Source organism: Ananas comosus, linkage group 16 (assembly GCF_001540865.1).
Source record: "Ananas comosus cultivar F153 linkage group 16, ASM154086v1, whole genome shotgun sequence".
In the NCBI taxonomy this organism is placed as follows: Eukaryota; Viridiplantae; Streptophyta; class Magnoliopsida; order Poales; family Bromeliaceae; genus Ananas; species Ananas comosus.
In genome coordinates, this window is record NC_033636.1 from 8,920,059 (window position 1) to 8,938,584 (window position 18,526).

The 18,526-nt window shown below is 39.3% G+C and overlaps 1 protein-coding gene across 3 annotated transcripts; it reads left to right on the plus strand.

Annotated features, from left to right (window-relative positions):
* LOC109721922 (glutamate synthase 1 [NADH], chloroplastic) lies at positions 1,959-17,591 on the plus strand. 3 transcript variants are annotated; one of them, XM_020249744.1, is made up of 24 exons: positions 1,959-2,258; positions 2,654-2,706; positions 2,801-3,317; positions 3,402-3,521; positions 3,720-3,833; positions 4,172-4,324; positions 4,430-4,530; positions 4,792-4,888; positions 5,338-5,447; positions 5,561-5,664; positions 6,219-6,398; positions 6,487-6,830; positions 7,126-7,196; positions 7,278-7,747; positions 8,433-9,302; positions 10,012-10,166; positions 10,332-10,493; positions 11,229-12,794; positions 13,050-13,268; positions 13,357-13,631; positions 13,932-14,237; positions 15,460-15,727; positions 16,523-16,780; positions 16,940-17,591. In XM_020249744.1, the coding sequence occupies exons 3-24, from the start codon at positions 2,943-2,945 to the stop codon at positions 17,195-17,197; spliced, it is 6,576 nt and encodes a 2,191-aa protein (XP_020105333.1). In that variant the 5' UTR covers positions 1,959-2,258; positions 2,654-2,706; positions 2,801-2,942; the 3' UTR covers positions 17,198-17,591. The 3 variants fall into 3 exon arrangements, with proteins under 3 accessions (XP_020105333.1, XP_020105332.1, XP_020105334.1); XM_020249743.1 differs by lacking the exon at positions 2,654-2,706; XM_020249745.1 differs by lacking the exons at positions 1,959-2,258; positions 2,654-2,706; positions 2,801-3,317; ... (2 more) ...; positions 4,172-4,324; positions 4,430-4,530 and adding an exon at positions 5,117-5,185 and having other exon boundaries at positions 4,870-4,888.

Below are 18,526 nucleotides of genomic sequence, written 5' to 3' on the forward strand. Positions count from 1 at the left end.
ATAAAATTCAGCTAGAAATGCAAAGCAATTAAACTTTGAATCTGGGACCTCAAATACAAATCGTCAAATCCTTAGCCACATTTGCTAAGGATGGTATAATACAAAAAATTATGAAAAATTATGATTTGAGTATTTTTCACAAATAGACTACTTTTTAAGAAGAGGTTACTTATTCACTAGATAAATAAAGTTTAAAAAATTATGAAATTTAATTTTTAGATAGTTCTATCCGTTTTAACCCTCCTATATATAATAATATATACAACCGTATAAAAAAGAGAGAGTGAGGTAAGCGTATGGATAAGCGATAGTAACTTTTCGCTGATGGTCCTTATCGTGAGTCATTATTACTGGATAAGTTCACCATAAATAAGCTTTTCTCAATTATTTTTAACATAGTCCCTGTACTATTTTTCTATGTTTTTAACTCAAACACTGTAAATATGTTTATTATTATTATTATTATTATTATTATTATTATTATTATTATTATTACGTGTTACGATTTCATCTCTAAAAGATTACTATTTTAAATTTTTCTACAAATATCTTTTACGATTTGTATATTTAATGTGAATATTTAACCGTTTAGTGCTTTCAAAATAGAAATTAGAAAAATTTTAATCTTATTATTTAATATTATTTTGTTACATGATAAAATCTTTTATTAATAAATATTATAATTACGGGTCAAATTTGCTGCAAAATTAATTTTTTAATTTATTTATTCATTTCAGATCCAACCGAAATAGGCTTTGATTCATATATTATTTCATGTGTATAGATATATAGTATATGAATCAAATAATATATGAATCAAAGCCTATTCCTTATCTCTAAAGTTCTATTTATTTATTCATTTCAGATCCAACCGAAATAGGCTTTGATTCATATATTATTTCATGTGTATAGATATATAGTATATGAATCAAATAATATATGAATCAAAGCCTATTCCTTATCTCTAAAGTTCTATTTATTTATTCATTTCAGACATACAATAACAATTATAAACAGAATTTAAATTTTTGAAATTTTTAATATCTGTTTCAAAATATATTATAGTGCAAATAAGATAAAAACAAAATTAAACCTTTTGTTCTCAAACTTTAATTTATTATAATTTTTGGCTTAAAATTTTGAATTGTTATAATTAGAATTCACAGATTCAATTTAATTTGCTAAATATTGATAGACTATTAATATAGAAATAGCGTGAAAATATTATAGTTAATGATGTGACATTGTGACAATAATAAAAATACTGTATTACTTCCATATCAACAATTTATAAATATTTAGAATTGTAATAATTAAAAAAGTTTGAATCATAAATTATAATAAATTTAAATTTGAGGACTAAAGTATCATGCTATTCATAGTTTGAGGACCAAGTGTAATTTTTTCTGAGATATTAAAAAAAAACTTTTATGTATAACGGACCAAATTGCAATATCTGGATAGTACGGGAAGTATACATTGATTTCACTCTTAATTAAGTTTCCATTGAAACAGAAACGGAGCCGTCCTCGCCCCCCGTTTCGGGGCCGCGGAGGCTCGGAGCCGAAGCTGCAGGCTAGGGATAGGGATAGATGGGCCCACCATGAGCGGCTGTCGCGTGCCGCATAGAGGGAATCGCCACGGGGAAACGGGAAACGCGGAATGGGGGAATCGAATCACCCCTCTCCCCATCATCACCGTAAATAAGAAAAAAAAAAAAGAAAATACGAGCTGTCGCGTTTCCCTCGCCGTCGCCAAAGTGAAAAATTAAAAACTAAAACAAGCTAATTAATTAATGAATTAATTAATACTTAATTAATTCATTGATTCATTTTGAAATTGAGGTTCGGGGGTAGATGGGGTGGTGTGGGCCTGTGTGGGCCCCACCACCGGGATTTTTTTTTTTTATAAATACGGAGCTCCCCCCCTCGCCGAGGCGTGGAAACAAGGAGGGGGAGAGAGAGAGAGAGAGAGAGAGAGAGAGGGGGAGAGGAGTGGGGAAGTGAGAGGCGAAGGGGCGCGTTTTTGTTGTGGTCGCGTACGATCGAGCCCTAGGTTTTTTTCGTCCTCTTCCTCCATTTTTCTCTCGATCTCGATCGAGGGAGATAAGGGTTTCGAGTCGATCCTCCTTTGTTGGGATCCTACTCTTTTTCGCGTTTGTTGAGATCCACGAGGGGCGTGGTTGTTGGTGGCGGAGAATCCACGAGGTTGGTGGGGGTTGGTAGAGGGATCTGGGGCTGCTCCCCGCGGACTAAAAGGTGAGCGCACGATTCGAATGGTGTTTGGTTGTTTCGATCCTTCGTAGAATCGAGTAAATGCTTTTTTCGTGTGTGTGCGTGTGTGTGTGTGTGTGTGTGTGTGTGTGTGTGTGTGTGTGTGTATGTTTTTGGCTTCGTTTCTTATGTTTTTGTTTCGATTTTGATGCTTTGTTCTGATGTGAGATCACTAGAATATGTTATATTGCTTAAAGTTACCGGTTTTGACTTGGGATCTGTTTCCTCTTTTTTTGTTGTCATCTGTTTTGATTCCTTTCATTCCTTTTTCTATCGGAGAATAAGATCCCGTGAAGTCTCTCGTGTCCTCGTATATTTATGGTTGCTTTTGATGTTTCCATTTGTTATTTCTTACATAGAAATAATGCTTTTGCTTGTAGGTGGGATTAGATTTTGTTTGATTTGTACATAGAAATGATGCTCATGCTTGTAGGTGAGATTAGATTTTGTTTGATTCGGTTCCAGCTATGTATTTATCCGAGTTTTATTCAATAATGCGTATGTATTCTTTGATTCTCTCTGCGCAGAAAATTGTAGGACTTTAGTTCGTCGTTTGACTTCAAATCTCCGTAGAACGAATTCGATAGGGCGTTAACTAGATCTGTTTAATCTCAAAATCCCACCTTTGCAAAGAAAAGCAAGAGAAGAAGAATATTGCAGCATTTGGCTATGTCGGCGGCCCAAGGATTAGCCTTTAAGCTTCGAAACGAGTCGGGTGCTCACCCTCCTCCTGTGAGCCTCAAAAGGAACATCCGCCATGGCGGCCGTGCCACGCAATACTCTGTTTCAAGGCAGCAGGTCAGTTCAGTCTCCCTGGAAAGCGAGTTCCTCGGCGCGCAGGTCCCTATTTCTGAGGAGCAACGGATCAAGCCATGGCGGGCGGACGGCTCAGATCCTTCGCAGAGGCCGGGTGCTGTCTCAGCATCGATGTCCTTCTCCCAGCTGCCAGAGAAGCCTGTGGGTCTCTACGATCCTTCCTTTGAGAAGGATTCCTGTGGTGTCGGGTTCATTGCAGAACTGTCTGGGGAGTATAAACGCAAAACTGTGAGTTTTATTCTTTATCGGGTTTTTTTTAAAATTTTCCCATTTTCTATTCAGCAAAGTGATTTTTGAATAAATGTATTGCAGGTTGCTGATGCAATCAAGATGCTTGAGAGAATGGCCCATCGCGGAGCATGTGGCTGCGAGGTGAATACTGGTGATGGAGCAGGCATCCTTGTAGCACTTCCTCATGGCTTCTATAGGGAGGCATGTCTTTTCTCTGTCTAATAAAAACTTTTCTCTTGATGAATTATGAACAGATCATCTGATTGTTCCGTAAATGAAAAAAAAAGCCTTTGTTTGTTTGTTTCTTAGATTATTATTGCTAAATTGAACATTTTCTTGACAACTCGTTGTTATATATCATGCCCATCTTCTTTCATCTTCTTTCGTTGTTGGTTTCAGGTAACCAAGGATGCAGGTTTTGAACTGCCACCACCCGGTCAGTATGCTGTCGGCATGTTTTTCTTGCCAACTGATGACAAACGCCGCGAACAAAGCAAAACTGTATTTACAAAGGTGAATGACAATTATTATTATTCTCATTATATTTCTCCCCATTATACAGAGTGAATGGTTCTAATAAAATCATAAATTCAAAGAATAATAAGGCTTTTGTTGTCACTAATGGAAGACTTCATGATTATAATCAGATAGGGTACCATGTTCCCTATCAACTGTTTATTTCTTTTATTATTACCTTAATTGCAATTAGAAGATCCAACGGCACACGCGTTTAATGTGTAAATTTAATTTAATGTTTCGGTGTATTTTGGACAGAAAAGTGCTATATATTCTTCAATAACCTCCTCACTGGTGTAAGATATTTCTATTGAGTTTGCTTACGTCTGTTTCAGGTTGCAGAGTCGCTGGGACATACTGTTCTTGGATGGCGCCTCGTTCCAACAGACAATACAGATTTAGGTGAATCTGCTCTGCAAACAGAGCCAGTAATTGAACAAGTTTTCCTTACTAAAAGTTCCAAATCAGCTGCTGATTTTGAACAACAGGTCCACTTCTGGCCATCTACCTTCTCTTTTACTATCCTTTTATCCATATAGGGAGGATCAAATTCATTTCTGAGATGCTATTTAACTTGTTTTTCATTGATGTAGATGTATATACTGAGGAAGCTTTCATTGGTATCAATTCGGTCTGCTCTGCTGATTCAGACTGGTGGAGCAAGGGACTTCTATATATGCTCACTATCTTCAAGGTGCTACTTTTTTTTGCTCTTTTTTTTTTAAAAAAAAAATATTTTACTTCTAAGTGACTCGTAGATCTCATGTTAATGCTAGAATGTCATTCTAGGAAACCTTTATCTGACTTAATGTAGTTGGAGAATGAATTCTCGCGAGTGTCTAACTTCTGTTTCTTTTGTGCACTCAAGACATGTCAGTTTAATTTCACGATGGACAAAGTTTAAAAAATGTGACAATCGTTAAACCAGGGTTTTTGTTTTCTTCTGATTTGACAGGACTGTTGTTTACAAAGGTCAGCTGAAGCCATCTCAGCTGAAGGATTACTATTATGCAGATCTTGGTGATGAAAACTTCACGAGTTATATGGCTCTGGTAATTTCATCTCTTTGATTTTCTTTTATGCACATAATCTGATCATAGTTGGCTAACGGAGGAACACCGGTACGGAAGCTTTTCAAAGGTTATTTCTTTTATGGCATGAAATCTGGAATTATGTTCTTCTTCTTGTTGTGTACTATAGTGTTTTAGTTTGGGTATTTTGTGCCTTCACTGAAGTGGTAGAAGGCCTACTTAGTTGATACCTAGTAAAATATGTTGCAGAATCCTGATGCAGTTCTTCATATCCAGTACTTGAGGATAAGACTTTGCGAAGAATAATACTTTGCGAAGGTAGCTGAGGTTTCCAGACTACTTTTGTATTGGATCTATAGATGAATAGAAGCTGCAGTGTCTTATAACAGTCTTGATCCTTTATTCTCTAATTCACTGTGATATATAATGTGGGAACTGAGAATAAGTTTTGAAACCATTTTTTGATACAGGTTCACTCACGGTTCTCCACGAACACCTTCCCCAGTTGGGATCGTGCTCAACCCATGCGTATTTTAGGACATAATGGAGAGATAAACACACTTCGTGGAAATAAAAATTGGTCTGGTCTCGCGCACCCTATTTTTGTTTTTTTTTCCTTCCCAATTGGCCAATTATGTCTACATATGTGGTTTTTAGGTGTTTAATATGTCTTAATCTTTTTCCTTCGAATAGGATGAAGGCACGTGAGGGTTTACTGAAGTGCAAGCAGCTGGGTCTATCAAAGGATGAGATGACACAAATTCTACCTATAGTGGATTCTACCTCATCAGATTCAGGTGGGAGTTGCTAGCCTGATACCTGCAGAAAATTTACATGTGCACCTTCTAAAATCAATATTTATTTTATGTCAAGAAGCCTTTTTGTTTTTTGGTTTAGAGTAATTTATACGGGGAGTGAAAAAAAACTACCTTTATTAGAAGGTTTCAGTTTGGTCTCCGTCCTTCTGTTTTTCCTTTTGGGTCCTTAATTTTTGGATTCCTTTGCAATCTTTGCCTTTATATAAATGTTCCACTAATTGTATGGAATTTTCCGTATATCACCATGTGAGAAGTTTCTGAAAGTTGCTTACATGGAAGTTAGATCATGATTAGATGGCTTTCCTTGTTCAATTGGATGGGAATTCAATAAAAAGGGTAAGATTTCAACGAAAAAGTCGGGGGCCCAATTGTAACACTTGAAAGATTCAGGACCAAACTGAAACTGTGCTGAAAGGTCTAGTGCTTCTGGTTCCATTTAGCCATCTTGCTTCTGCATGAACATTGTTCTTTCACATTAATAGCATATCATTTTATCTTGTAAAGCATAACTAGTAAGTACATTTTTAATATAGGGGCATTTGATGGTGTTCTGGAGCTTTTGGTCCGAGCTGGCAGAAGCCTGCCAGAAGCTGTCATGATGATGATACCTGAGGCATGGCAGAATGATGAGAATATGGACCCTGATAGGAAGGCTTTGTATGAATACTTCTCAGCACTTATGGAACCCTGGGATGGTCCTGCTCTTATATCATGTGAGTTTCTAACTTGTATTATTTCAGCGAAGAGAAAACATTCGCCTTTTATTTCAATTCTTGCTGAACTTTCAGTTTTTCCCTCCAGTTACTGATGGCCGGTATCTTGGAGCAACATTGGACCGGAATGGGCTGAGGCCTGGCCGCTTTTATATCACACATAGTGGGCGTGTTATCATGGCTAGTGAAGTTGGTGTTGTAGATGTTTCTCCGGAAGATGTGTCCAGGAAAGGAAGATTAAACCCTGGGATGATGTTGTTGGTTGATTTTGAGAACCATATCGTTGTTGATGATGAGGAACTGAAGAAGATTTATTCACAAGCACGTCCATATGCAGATTGGCTTAAGAGACAGAAGATAAGCCTTGATGATATTGTTGGTTCAGTGCCTGAGACTGAGAGGGTCCCCCCGAGCATATTTGGATCAATTCCAGTAAGTCTTTCATCTTGTCAAATGCCTATTTTTATCACTCTTTGCCTGTTTGTAGAACTGTTTGAAGAAGCACTAATAGTCTTTTTTTAAAAAAATTCTAGTGCCTTCACAGCTTCTGAAATACTGCAGAAAGAAGCTTAATTGAAGCTTTGCTATGTTAAAAGCTCATTTTAGCTACTAGCCATGGTAAAAGAGAAGTTGTTTCAGTAGTTAGGCCAAACGAGCACTTAACATACTGAGAAAGAGCTTGAGAAAATAGCTTATTTTAATTTCTTTTTTATATCCTTCCGTTTAGGCAGAAAATCGTTATCAGAACATGGAAAACTTGGGCATTCATGGAATTTTGACTCCGCTAAAGGCCTTTGGGTAAGTAATCATTGTGCATTTGCTGTTTGTTTCTACTATATTGTAATCTGACTCTGTTATTTTCTGATTGATCACATGCAGCTACACAGTAGAAGCCCTGGACATGCTATTGCTGCCCATGGCAAAAGATGGAGTTGAAGCTCTCGGCTCAATGGGTAATGATGCCCCGTTGGCTGTGATGTCAAACAGAGAGAAGCTCACCTTTGAGTATTTCAAGCAGATGTTTGCCCAAGTTACAAACCCACCAATTGATCCTATTAGGGAGAAAATTGTTACGTCTATGGAGTGCATGATTGGCCCAGAAGGGGATTTATCTGAAACCACTGAAGAACAGTGTCATCGACTTACACTGGAAGGCCCTCTTCTATCAATTGACGAAATTGAAGCCATTAAAAAGATGAACTATCGAGGTTGGCGTAGTAAAGTGCTTGACATAACTTATCCTAAAAAGCGTGGTCGAAAGGGCTTGGAAGAAACTTTGGACAGAATCTGTGCTGAGGCTCATGAGGCTATTCGAGAGGGATATACGATCATTGTGCTGTCCGACAGAGGTAAGCTGTTATTACAAACTTTTAAGCAGTGTACAGTTAATGGCTGTAAATAACTACTGTTATTGAGTGGATAGTTCATGCATCAGTACATGTCCTTTCTTTTATACTGCGACAGCTGCCACTACCAAGGATTTTTTACTATTTCAAGTAGTCATTATGAGATCATGCCGTTGTTTTATAGGCTGTGTCTGGATGCCAGAATGAGCTACGTGGGATAACTTCTGTGCTGATAGGGATTTCATTTGGTTATTGTAGTTCAGTAGTCTTCTCTATCATTGCAAGGTGCTAACAATTATGATTTTTCAAAATAGTGCATTTTGCCTATAAGATGATTTACCATTACCATACCTGTAAAATTGGGATTATTTTTCCATTTTGCTTTTTTTTTTTTGGACAAATTCTTGCATATCTGACTATTCAACTATCAAATGGTCTTCGAGTAACTCAACAAGAAGACATGCAAGATAGGTTATTCTAGCATCCAAACAGGTCCTAGCTTCTTTTGTCATCCGTTCCGAATTGTCAAATTGTTGTTATTTTCTCTTCTCAATTAATCCACCTTTTGGCCTTTTTAAGTACTCTTTTTTTCTTAATGAAAAGGCCTAGACTTTTTATTTTTCTTGTTCTTCTATTTTGAAACTGAAACATTCTGAACTTCATTCTCTTCTTTGAATCTCTGATTTAGGTTTTTCATCGGAGCGTGTCGCTGCCAGCTCCCTCCTGGCAGTGGGTGCAGTTCACCACCATCTTGTCTCACAGCTTGAGCGGACCCGCATAGGATTGCTAGTTGAATCTGCTGAGCCTCGCGAAGTGCACCATTTTTGTACTCTGGTCGGGTTCGGTGCAGACGCCATATGCCCGTATTTAGCTATCGAAGCAATATGGCGGTTGCAAATCGATGGCAAAATTCCTCCTAAGGATGATGGCCAGTTCCACTCCCGCAAGGAGCTTGTCAAAAAGTACTTCAAAGCCAGCAACTATGGCATGATGAAAGTTCTTGCTAAGATGGGTATATCTACCCTTGCTTCTTACAAAGGTGCTCAGATTTTTGAGGCACTCGGCATTGCTTCTGAGGTAATTCATAAGTGCTTCGAGGGTACCCCAAGTAGAATTGAGGGTGCAACATTTGAAATGCTTGGTCGGGATTATCTTAGTCTTCATGATTTGGCTTTTCCCTCAAGAGCTTTACCAGCTGGAAGTGCAGAAGCAGTTGCGCTGCCTAATCCTGGGGACTATCACTGGAGGAAAGGGGGTGAAATTCACCTTAATGATCCCCTTGCTATTGCCAAGTTGCAAGAAGCTGCGAGAGTTAACAGTGTGGCTGCGTATAAAGAGTACTCTAAACGTATTCAGGAGCTCAACAAGACCTGCAATCTGCGTGGGATGTTGAAGTTTAAAGATGTGGCTGAAAAGATCCCCTTGGAAGAGGTTGAACCTGCTAAGGAGATCGTGAAGCGTTTCTGCACCGGTGCCATGAGTTATGGTTCAATTTCTCTGGAAGCGCATACCACCCTTGCTACGGCAATGAATAAAATTGGAGGCAAATCTAATACTGGTATGCATTATTCCATTTGATAGTATCTGCTACTGTATAGTCATTCCTCCAAATTTTTTCCAGTGTTCGGAGCGCACAGAACTATATATATGGAGTACTTAAATTATGGCTTTATGATTATATAATAATTATTGTTTCAAAACTCATCATATAATCTGTTCGTTATCAACATTTGTTGCAAAGCTTTACTGAATTTTTTGGAAATAAACTTGACACTTAAGCTGAAAAATCATATTATGGCATAAATGTGTTTGGTTATGACTAATGACCAATATAGCCATTTATCATCTATCTGATAGCTTAATCCGCTTTATTGGAGTCTTGAAGAAATATACTTCAAAACAAAAAAGTCAATTCATCTTCTGCGCTTCAGGTAATTGTTTCATGGTGCTTTTTAAATTCGACTTCTAGATTCTCACTGCTATTGAGGAAAAGTTTTATGGATGATAGGGAATCAGTGCACGTGTAAATGTATATTGTTTGCACTATTTTGTAATGAAAAGCATTCCTTCATTGGATGTCAAGAATTATCTTTTTTGGTAAAGTCATTTTTCTAAGTTCTCATAGAATGCATATTAGCATCCATATTTGGTTTACTTCCCATGGTTCTACTGAAATCAGTTTAGATAGTGAATATGGGGCTTTTTTCATAAATTTATTTACTTTTCCCTAAATTTTTTTTTTCCCCTATCTTTTGCTTTTTATTAAGGTGAGGGAGGAGAGCAACCATCTCGTATGGAGCCTCTCCCGGATGGTTCGAGGAACCCAAAGAGGAGCTCTATCAAGCAAGTTGCTAGTGGAAGGTTTGGGGTTTCAAGCTATTATCTAACCAATGCTGATGAACTTCAGATAAAGATGGCTCAGGTATCTTTCATAAACATGTACTTGTAGCTCGAATGCCTATTCAATTCTTTTGCTCCATGTTGTTATATTCTTGGTCAATTTACATCCTACCTTGTTGGAACAAAAGTTCTACTCGGTTACTTTGTCAAATTCTCATTGTTTTTGAAATCCTGTTTCGTAATACAGGGGGCAAAGCCAGGTGAAGGAGGTGAACTTCCAGGTCATAAAGTTATTGGTGATATTGCAGTTACAAGGCATTCCACTGCTGGTGTGGGTCTCATCAGCCCTCCCCCCCACCACGATATCTATTCCATTGAGGACCTCGCCCAGCTCATTCATGACCTTAAGGTATGTAAGCATGGCAAAATATTTACATGAACCCAACCCTTTTATATGTGTTCTCCAGAATCATTTGATCATCTGCTTAGATCCATCAGTAAATTTTTCTTCTCTTCCTATGTTCTACTTTTTTTCCCACTTTCTTTCGGAAAGTTTACATATAAGCACCAGCAAAATCATATTTTCATATATATGCAAGAAACTGCGCCTTCCAAGGGCACGCATGAATAGTCAGATATTGTAGGAGCATACAAGTAAATGGATTGCGTGCATGTGTGTGTTACATATAAACACCAACAAAATCATATTTTCATGTATATGCAAGAAACTGCACCTTCCAAGGGCACACATGAATAATCAGATATTTAGGAGCAAACAAGTAAATGGATTTGTGTGTGTGTGTGTTTGTGCGTGTGTGTTTTGTTTTTTCTTAATAAATTAATAAAATCATATTTTCATATATATGTAAGAAACTGCACTTTCCAAGGGCACGCATGAATAGTCAGATATTGTAGGAGCATACAAGTAAATGGATTGCGTGCATGCGTGTGCTACATATAAACACCAGCAAAATCATATTTTCATGTATATGCAAGAAACTGCACCTTCCAAGGACACATGAATAGTCATATATTTAGGAGCATACAAGTAAATGGATTTGTGTGTGTGTGTGTGTGTGTGTGTGTGTTTTTTCTTAATAAATTGAGAATGCTTACTCCAGTCTTGGTTCTCTTTCCTTTGTAGAACTCAAATCCAGGTGCCCGAATCAGTGTTAAGCTAGTCTCAGAGGCTGGTGTGGGTGTGGTTGCTAGTGGGGTCGTTAAAGGTCATGCCGATCATGTTCTTATCTCAGGTCACGATGGCGGCACTGGGGCTTCACGATGGACTGGCATTAAAAATGCAGGCCTTCCTTGGGAGCTTGGCTTAGCAGAGACACACCAAACCCTCGTTGCAAATGGCCTTCGTGGTCGGGCAGTTCTTCAAACAGACGGTCAGCTGAAAACAGGGAGAGACGTTGCAGTAGCTGCTCTACTTGGTGCAGAAGAGTTTGGTTTCAGCACTGCTCCTTTGATAACTCTCGGTTGTGTTATGATGCGGAAGTGCCATACAAATACTTGTCCGGTTGGGATTGCAACTCAAGACCCAGTACTAAGAGAGAAATTTGCTGGCGAACCTGAGCATGTTATAAACTTCTTCTTTATGCTGGCGGAGGAGCTCCGTGAGATCATGGCCCAGCTTGGTTTCCGAACGATCAACGAAATGGTTGGACGTGCCGATATGCTGGAAGTTGATCCTGAAGTGGTAAAAAGCAACCCAAAATTAGAAAATATCGATCTTTCTTTAATGCTTAAACCAGCTGCCGAAATCCGGCCTGGAGCTGCTCAGTACTGTGTTGAGAAGCAGGATCACGGGCTGGACATGGCCTTGGATAGGGTGCTTATTTCTAAGTCAGACGCTGCTCTTGAAAAGGGCGTGAAGGTATTTATTGAGACGCCTGTTAAGAATATAAACCGTGCTATGGGCACCACACTGAGTCATGAGGTCACAAAAAGATATCACATGAAAGGTTTACCTCCCAATACTATCCATGTCAAGTTGAGCGGAAGTGCTGGCCAGAGTTTTGGTGCTTTTCTTTGCTCAGGAATTACTCTTGAGCTTGAAGGAGACAGTAATGACTATGTTGGGAAAGGGTTATCTGGTGGCAAGATAGTAGTTTATCCTCCAAGAGAAAGCAAATTCGACCCAAAGGATAATATTGTAATAGGCAATGTCGCTTTATATGGAGCAACAGCTGGGGAGGCGTACTTTAATGGGATGGCTGCAGAGAGGTTCTGTGTCCGTAATTCTGGTGCTCAAGCAGTGGTTGAAGGTGTTGGTGATCATGGATGCGAGTACATGACTGGCGGCACTGTCGTCATTCTTGGTAAAACTGGGAGAAATTTTGCTGCGGGTATGAGCGGCGGTATTGCTTTTGTTTTTGATGTGGATGGAAAGTTTTCTAGTCGATGCAATCATGAACTGATTGATCTTGAGAGTGTAGTAGAGGAAGAGGATGTTATTACATTGAGATCAATGATACAACAGCATCGTTCTCACACTGGCAGTGTCTTGGCTAAAGAGGTCCTCGCAGACTTTGAGAATCTTCTTCCGAAGTTTGTGAAAGTATTTCCACGAGATTATAAGAGGATTCTCCAGAATATGAAGGCAGAGAAAGCTGCAAAAGAAGCAGAGAAGAAACTGAAGAAGCTGAAGGGAAAGAATGGATACCAAGAGACGAAGATATCTGTAACTACCTCATCTAGCAAGAAGGTAAATATTAATCTCTTGACAATTGCACTTAAGTGATTCTGGTGTTCGATTAACTTCCTGCTTATTCATGAGAAGTTTTCTTCTCATATTAAGTGCTTTGCCTCTATTGAATCGTGAGCAATTTCTCATGAAGTGATTTTATCACAAAAATTTTATTTTTCTTTTTCTGCAGGTTTATCTTCTCTGTCAAAATATGCTTGTAATTATATCCACATTTTTGAATTTAAAAAACTAATTTAGTCTTTTGATACACAGGAAGTGCCAGCTCGAAACAAACTGCAGAGGCCAACTCGGGTTGACAATGCTGCTAAGTATCGAGGTTTTATTGAATATGAGAGAGAAGGAATTGGTTATAGAGATCCTAATGAACGAATCGGTGATTGGAAAGAAGTTGCTAGTGAATCAATTCCTGGGCCACTCCTGAAAACACAATCTGCTCGTTGCATGGATTGCGGGACCCCATTCTGTCATCAGGTGATTTTCTAAGTGTTTTTTCCCAGTTTTTTTTTTTCATATATATATATTTTTTAAAACTTTGGATAACAGTTCTTTGATTCTCCAGGAAAATGCTGGGGCGGGTTGCCCTCTTGGAAATAAGATTCCAGAATTTAATGAGCTGGTCCACCAAAATAGATGGCGTGAAGCATTGGATCGGCTCCTTGAGACGAATAACTTCCCAGAATTCACTGGCCGAGTTTGTCCGGCTCCCTGCGAAGGCTCATGCGTTCTTGGTATCATTGAAAACCCAGTATCTATAAAAAGCATAGAATGTGCCATCATAGACAAAGGCTTTGAGGAGAAATGGATTGTGCCTCAACCGCCACTTCAGAGAACAGGGTATTTTAATTGTCACTGTTGATCTGTATTCATCTTCGATTAGATTGGGCTCTAGACTTGCACGTTGTTACTACTGAGTAATGTTCTTTAGTTCTATCTTGATTTTAAACTTTTCCCACTCCTTGGAGTTATTAGATGATTTTCGTGATAGGTAAATAAAATATATCTGGCTTTTCATGAAAGTTAAAATGAAAATGGGGCCAGCTGGTTTTCTCACTGGCCAAATGTTTGGTCAGTGTGAGTTATCATTGCACCATAAAAACTGGGTTTACTGAGACCTTTTTTTTTTTGTTGATACAGCAAGAAAGTTGCCATTGTGGGTAGTGGCCCGGCTGGTTTGGCTGCAGCTGACCAACTAAACAAAATGGGGCATTTTGTCACTGTTTACGAGCGTGCAGATCGCATCGGTGGCTTGATGATGTATGGGGTCCCCAACATGAAGACTGACAAGTTAGGCGTAGTTCAACGACGTGTTGATTTGATGGCTGAGGAAGGGGTCACTTTCGTGGTGAATGCAAATGTTGGAAAGGATCCGAATTATTCCATCAACCGCATCCGTGCTGACAATGACGCTCTTTTATTAGCTTGTGGATCTACAGTACCGAGGTAATGAAGATAGTTCTTTGTTGAAGATGTAAAATAAGATTGCCTCTTCAAGTAATATATGTACCGTAGAGCTACTAGGCTTCCGGAAGTATAAAATAGTTGGTGCTTTCGACTTGTTGGCTCTTGGATCAAGAATTGTAGGGTTGAGATGATGGTGGTTCTCACTAGGATTTAGTAGTCCCCTATAGGAGAATAATATTAATCCAAGGATTAGAAAATGATCAAAGGGGAACTCATATATATATATATATACATATATATATAGTGGGCTGGTATGCTTATGGAAGCACGGAGCCCTCCGTGCTTTCAAGTTGTTTTTGATGTTCGGACTTTCGAATCGATGATCGGCTCCGTTAGAGTTGATCTAGAGTATTTGAAATGCCTAGAAAATAAATTTTGTGATTTTTCGATATCATTTGCCTAGTGATCGAAGGGGCTCAAAATCAATAATTTTAATGGTCGTGGTAAGGCGGTTGCAAGTTTAACGGTGTAGAAATATCCAAATCACATGAAATTTTGATAGAAAATTCTTTATACCATATAAAACAAGATCAATAACTTTGATCTAAAATTTTAATGTCATATCATCATATTTTGTAAAATTTTTATTTTCAGCCGTTGATTTTGAGCCACTTCGATCACTAGGCAAATGATATTGAAAAATCGCAAAATTTATTTTCTAGATACTTCAAATACTCTAGATCAAGTCTAACGGAGCCGATCGTTGATTCGAAAGTCCGAACATCGAAAACAAAGTGGAAGCACGGAGCCTTCCGTGCTTCCATAAGCATCCTAACCGCACTCTATATATATATATATATATATATATATATATATCCTGCAAGTGGGTTGAATATATAAATCCCTGCAAAATCATCTATTTAGATACTTGGCAATTCTGAATTTTCATGTCTGACCCTGAAAGGTGTTAGTTTCATGTAGAAATTCCCTTTACTTGGTGAGTCATTCAATTCGTGGGGGAAATTGGTTTTTGACTTTTGGCATCAGGAAAAGTTTTTCAGAAGGAAATATTTGCAGGTAGAAAGGTATGTTTGTGAAATAGTATTTTCGAAGGGCGTATAGAAAATTCTAATTGCAGGGTTGTAACGTAAATAATTTGCAAGGGCTATAGTGAGACATACTTATAACAATTTGTTATTCTTTGCCATAGATTTTATCCTTCTCACATATCGAGATGTACTTATGACAAATTTTTGTATAGAGATCTGGCTGTTCCTGGACGGGAGCTCTCGGGGGTTCATTTTGCTATGGAGTTTCTTCATGCAAACACCAAGAGCTTGCTGGATAGCAACTTGGAGGATGGCAATTACATCTCCGCCAAGGGTAAGAAGGTGATAGTGATCGGTGGTGGAGATACAGGGACTGATTGTATTGGGACATCGATCAGGCATGGTTGCAGCAGCATCATAAATCTAGAGCTTCTCACTAAGCCGCCTAATAACAGAGCACCTGGGAACCCGTGGCCCCAGGTACATTCTTCCCTCTTCCCTATTTACGCCATTGCTGTTAATAATGGGTTTTCCTCACTAATACTGTACAATACTTTATGTTCATGTATGATGCAAAATTCACAAGCATTTGCTGCATGTCCAGCTCCCCTCTCAATGGAGAGGGGGGAAGAAAATTATGTGGACTTTGTTCGTATCGGCCATGGATGGGTCAACTCATCACCATCCATCCCTTCGTGACTTTCGTCTGCACCACCAAAAGATGTCACACCTTTTCTTGAATTTTGAGTTGGGTTGTTCGGATTGAAAGTTTCGAGGGGAGGGATGGATGGAGATGCGGTCCAGAGCTGACACAGTCGACCAGGTCCTGGCAGTAATATCTCAATTAACACACCGGTCCCAGCCCTGTCCGTGTGGCGCTGACGTGGCGTCTGTGTGGCAGGGCCAGGGTCATTTTTGCAAATTTAATTTTGACAGGATTATTTTTAAAATAAAATTTTTTCAGGGGCCATTTGCAAAAAAAGCCCAATTTTTCTAGGATGATTCTTGTTATCTATCCTAGTAAAATTTTCATTAGAGAACATCTTCAACATCACTGTTGGTTCAATAGGATATTTTTATGGTCTTTTCTGTTATAAGAAACAGTCCATTTTCGGGGCTCATTATCTCTCTCTCACATGCACACACACGCGCGCGCGCGCACATGCGCGCTCGCGCATGCAAGCACGCACGCTTGCTTGCTTGCTTGCTTGCACACAGAGAAAGTGCATGATACTCATTCTCTTTCTTTCTTTTTCCCCCACTTTTTAATGGCAGTGGCCTAAGGTTTTCCGCGTGGACTATGGTCACCAAGAAGCAGAAGCAAAGTTCGGCAAGGACCCAAGAACGTACGAAGTCCTAACCAAGCGTTTCTTGGGGGATGAAAATGGAAATGTGAAGGGCCTTGAGGTGGTGCGTGTAAAATGGGAGAGGGATACCAGTGGGAGATTCAAGTTCACCGAAATTGACGGCTCTTCAGAGACACTTGAAGCCGATCTCGTCTTGTTAGCTATGGGCTTCCTTGGGCCTGAATCGGTTAGTTTTATTTTCCTATCATAGTTTGTATTGTTGGAATTATTGGTATCTCGTTTGTGTACTAGCTCTCAGAGGTTACGTGGAATAACCCTGTTCTTAACAAACCGTTCCCATTATTTTTGAGCAATCAACTAACATACTTCCACTATATCTTTGCAGACTCTTGCCGAGAAGCTGGGGTTTGATCGAGACAACAGATCAAACTTCAAAGCCGATTTCGGGCGGTTCTCCACCAGTGTCGAGGGGGTCTTCGCTGCAGGCGACTGCAGGCGTGGGCAGTCGCTCGTCGTGTGGGCAATCACCGAGGGCCGGCAAGCTGCCTCAGAAATTGACAAATATTTAATGAAGGATGAGGCCATAATTACCCAGGACCCGCGCAACCTCGGCGAAGATCTCATTCAGCCAATTGCTGCGTAGTGGAAAAGTGATTTCTCATGCAATAGTTAGGATGTGAGTGCTAATTATATTGTTATTGTCATAGAACTATAAGATTCTTCTCGCCATTTGAGGGAAGAAATGAGAAAGCAAAAGAGGTCTGATGCAGTGAAAGAAACATAAAAATGGTCCGATGGCGCGGAAGGAGAGCCTGTTTGCATCATAGTAGTTTTTGTGCTGTAAGCTTGGAAATTTTGTTGGGTTTTTCGTTGTTTGTTTTGTTCTCTCTTTTGCAATTTCGTTGGTTGAATACTCCACATTTGGTGGGTTGTTACGAATAATGTATAGCGATTATTCGGTGAAGTAATAGTTGGGAAATCATTGTTGGGGATTAAACCTTGTTTTTCTTCTTTCTGGAGAAGAAAAATGCTTAAAGATATTTTTTTTGTCCATTTGGGAAACGGATTTATGATTCTAGTACCTCGGGTTACATAAACAGGTGTCGTAGGCTCGTAATGGTATCTGTGCTCTATTTTATCCCCAACAAGTAATTGATTACTTGATTTGCACCAATGCAACGATGCCTCCCTTTTGGAGCCCAACAGCCCGGCACGGCATGGCCCGAAGCACGGCCCGACCCGGCACGGCCCGTGCCTCCCGGGCCGAAGGGCCCTGCCTGGCCAGAGGATAGACAGTTTGGGCCCGATACGGTCCAGTCCGAAATTAAATTCGGGCCAGACCTGACCGGAGCCCCGAGCTCGTTACAGCCCCAAAAATGTGGGCCGGCCCGGCACGTCCCATATTACACCCCTAGATGTAACTAACTAAATTCGACACCACCAAATTTTGTGCGCTGCTTCATTACCATCATTAGTGCTCCCTAGTGCTCCTGTAACGCGTGACTAATAGCTCTTCCGCATGAGAATCCCTAAGGTACCATTTGGTTCGGGTATAAGCAAGAACTAGCTATCACAATGATAGGTACAAGTATGAGGATAAGAAAAATAGTATTTGGATGAAAATTGGGTTCTTTCCGAGGAAAAGAACAATTTTAGATAGTTTTATAAAGAAAATAAAGATGTTGATGGGAATAACCGAGAACTACTATTTTCGGATAAAAAATTAGCGTTTGGATATAAAGAAGAAATAAGGGCCTATTTCTATCCCTATTCTCTAACCAAATGCTGCCTAAGGAAAGCGCCCATGTTTTACCGTATGTAAATAACTAAGTTTTTTTTTTTTTTTTTTTTTTTTTTGGTAATTGACTTCGACTTGAAATGCGCCAAAATCAATTATGCTATTATGAAAAGTTTGAATTTTGACCAAGAAGGAAATTACGACGAATCAAACCACAGAGGTAGACATTTATGG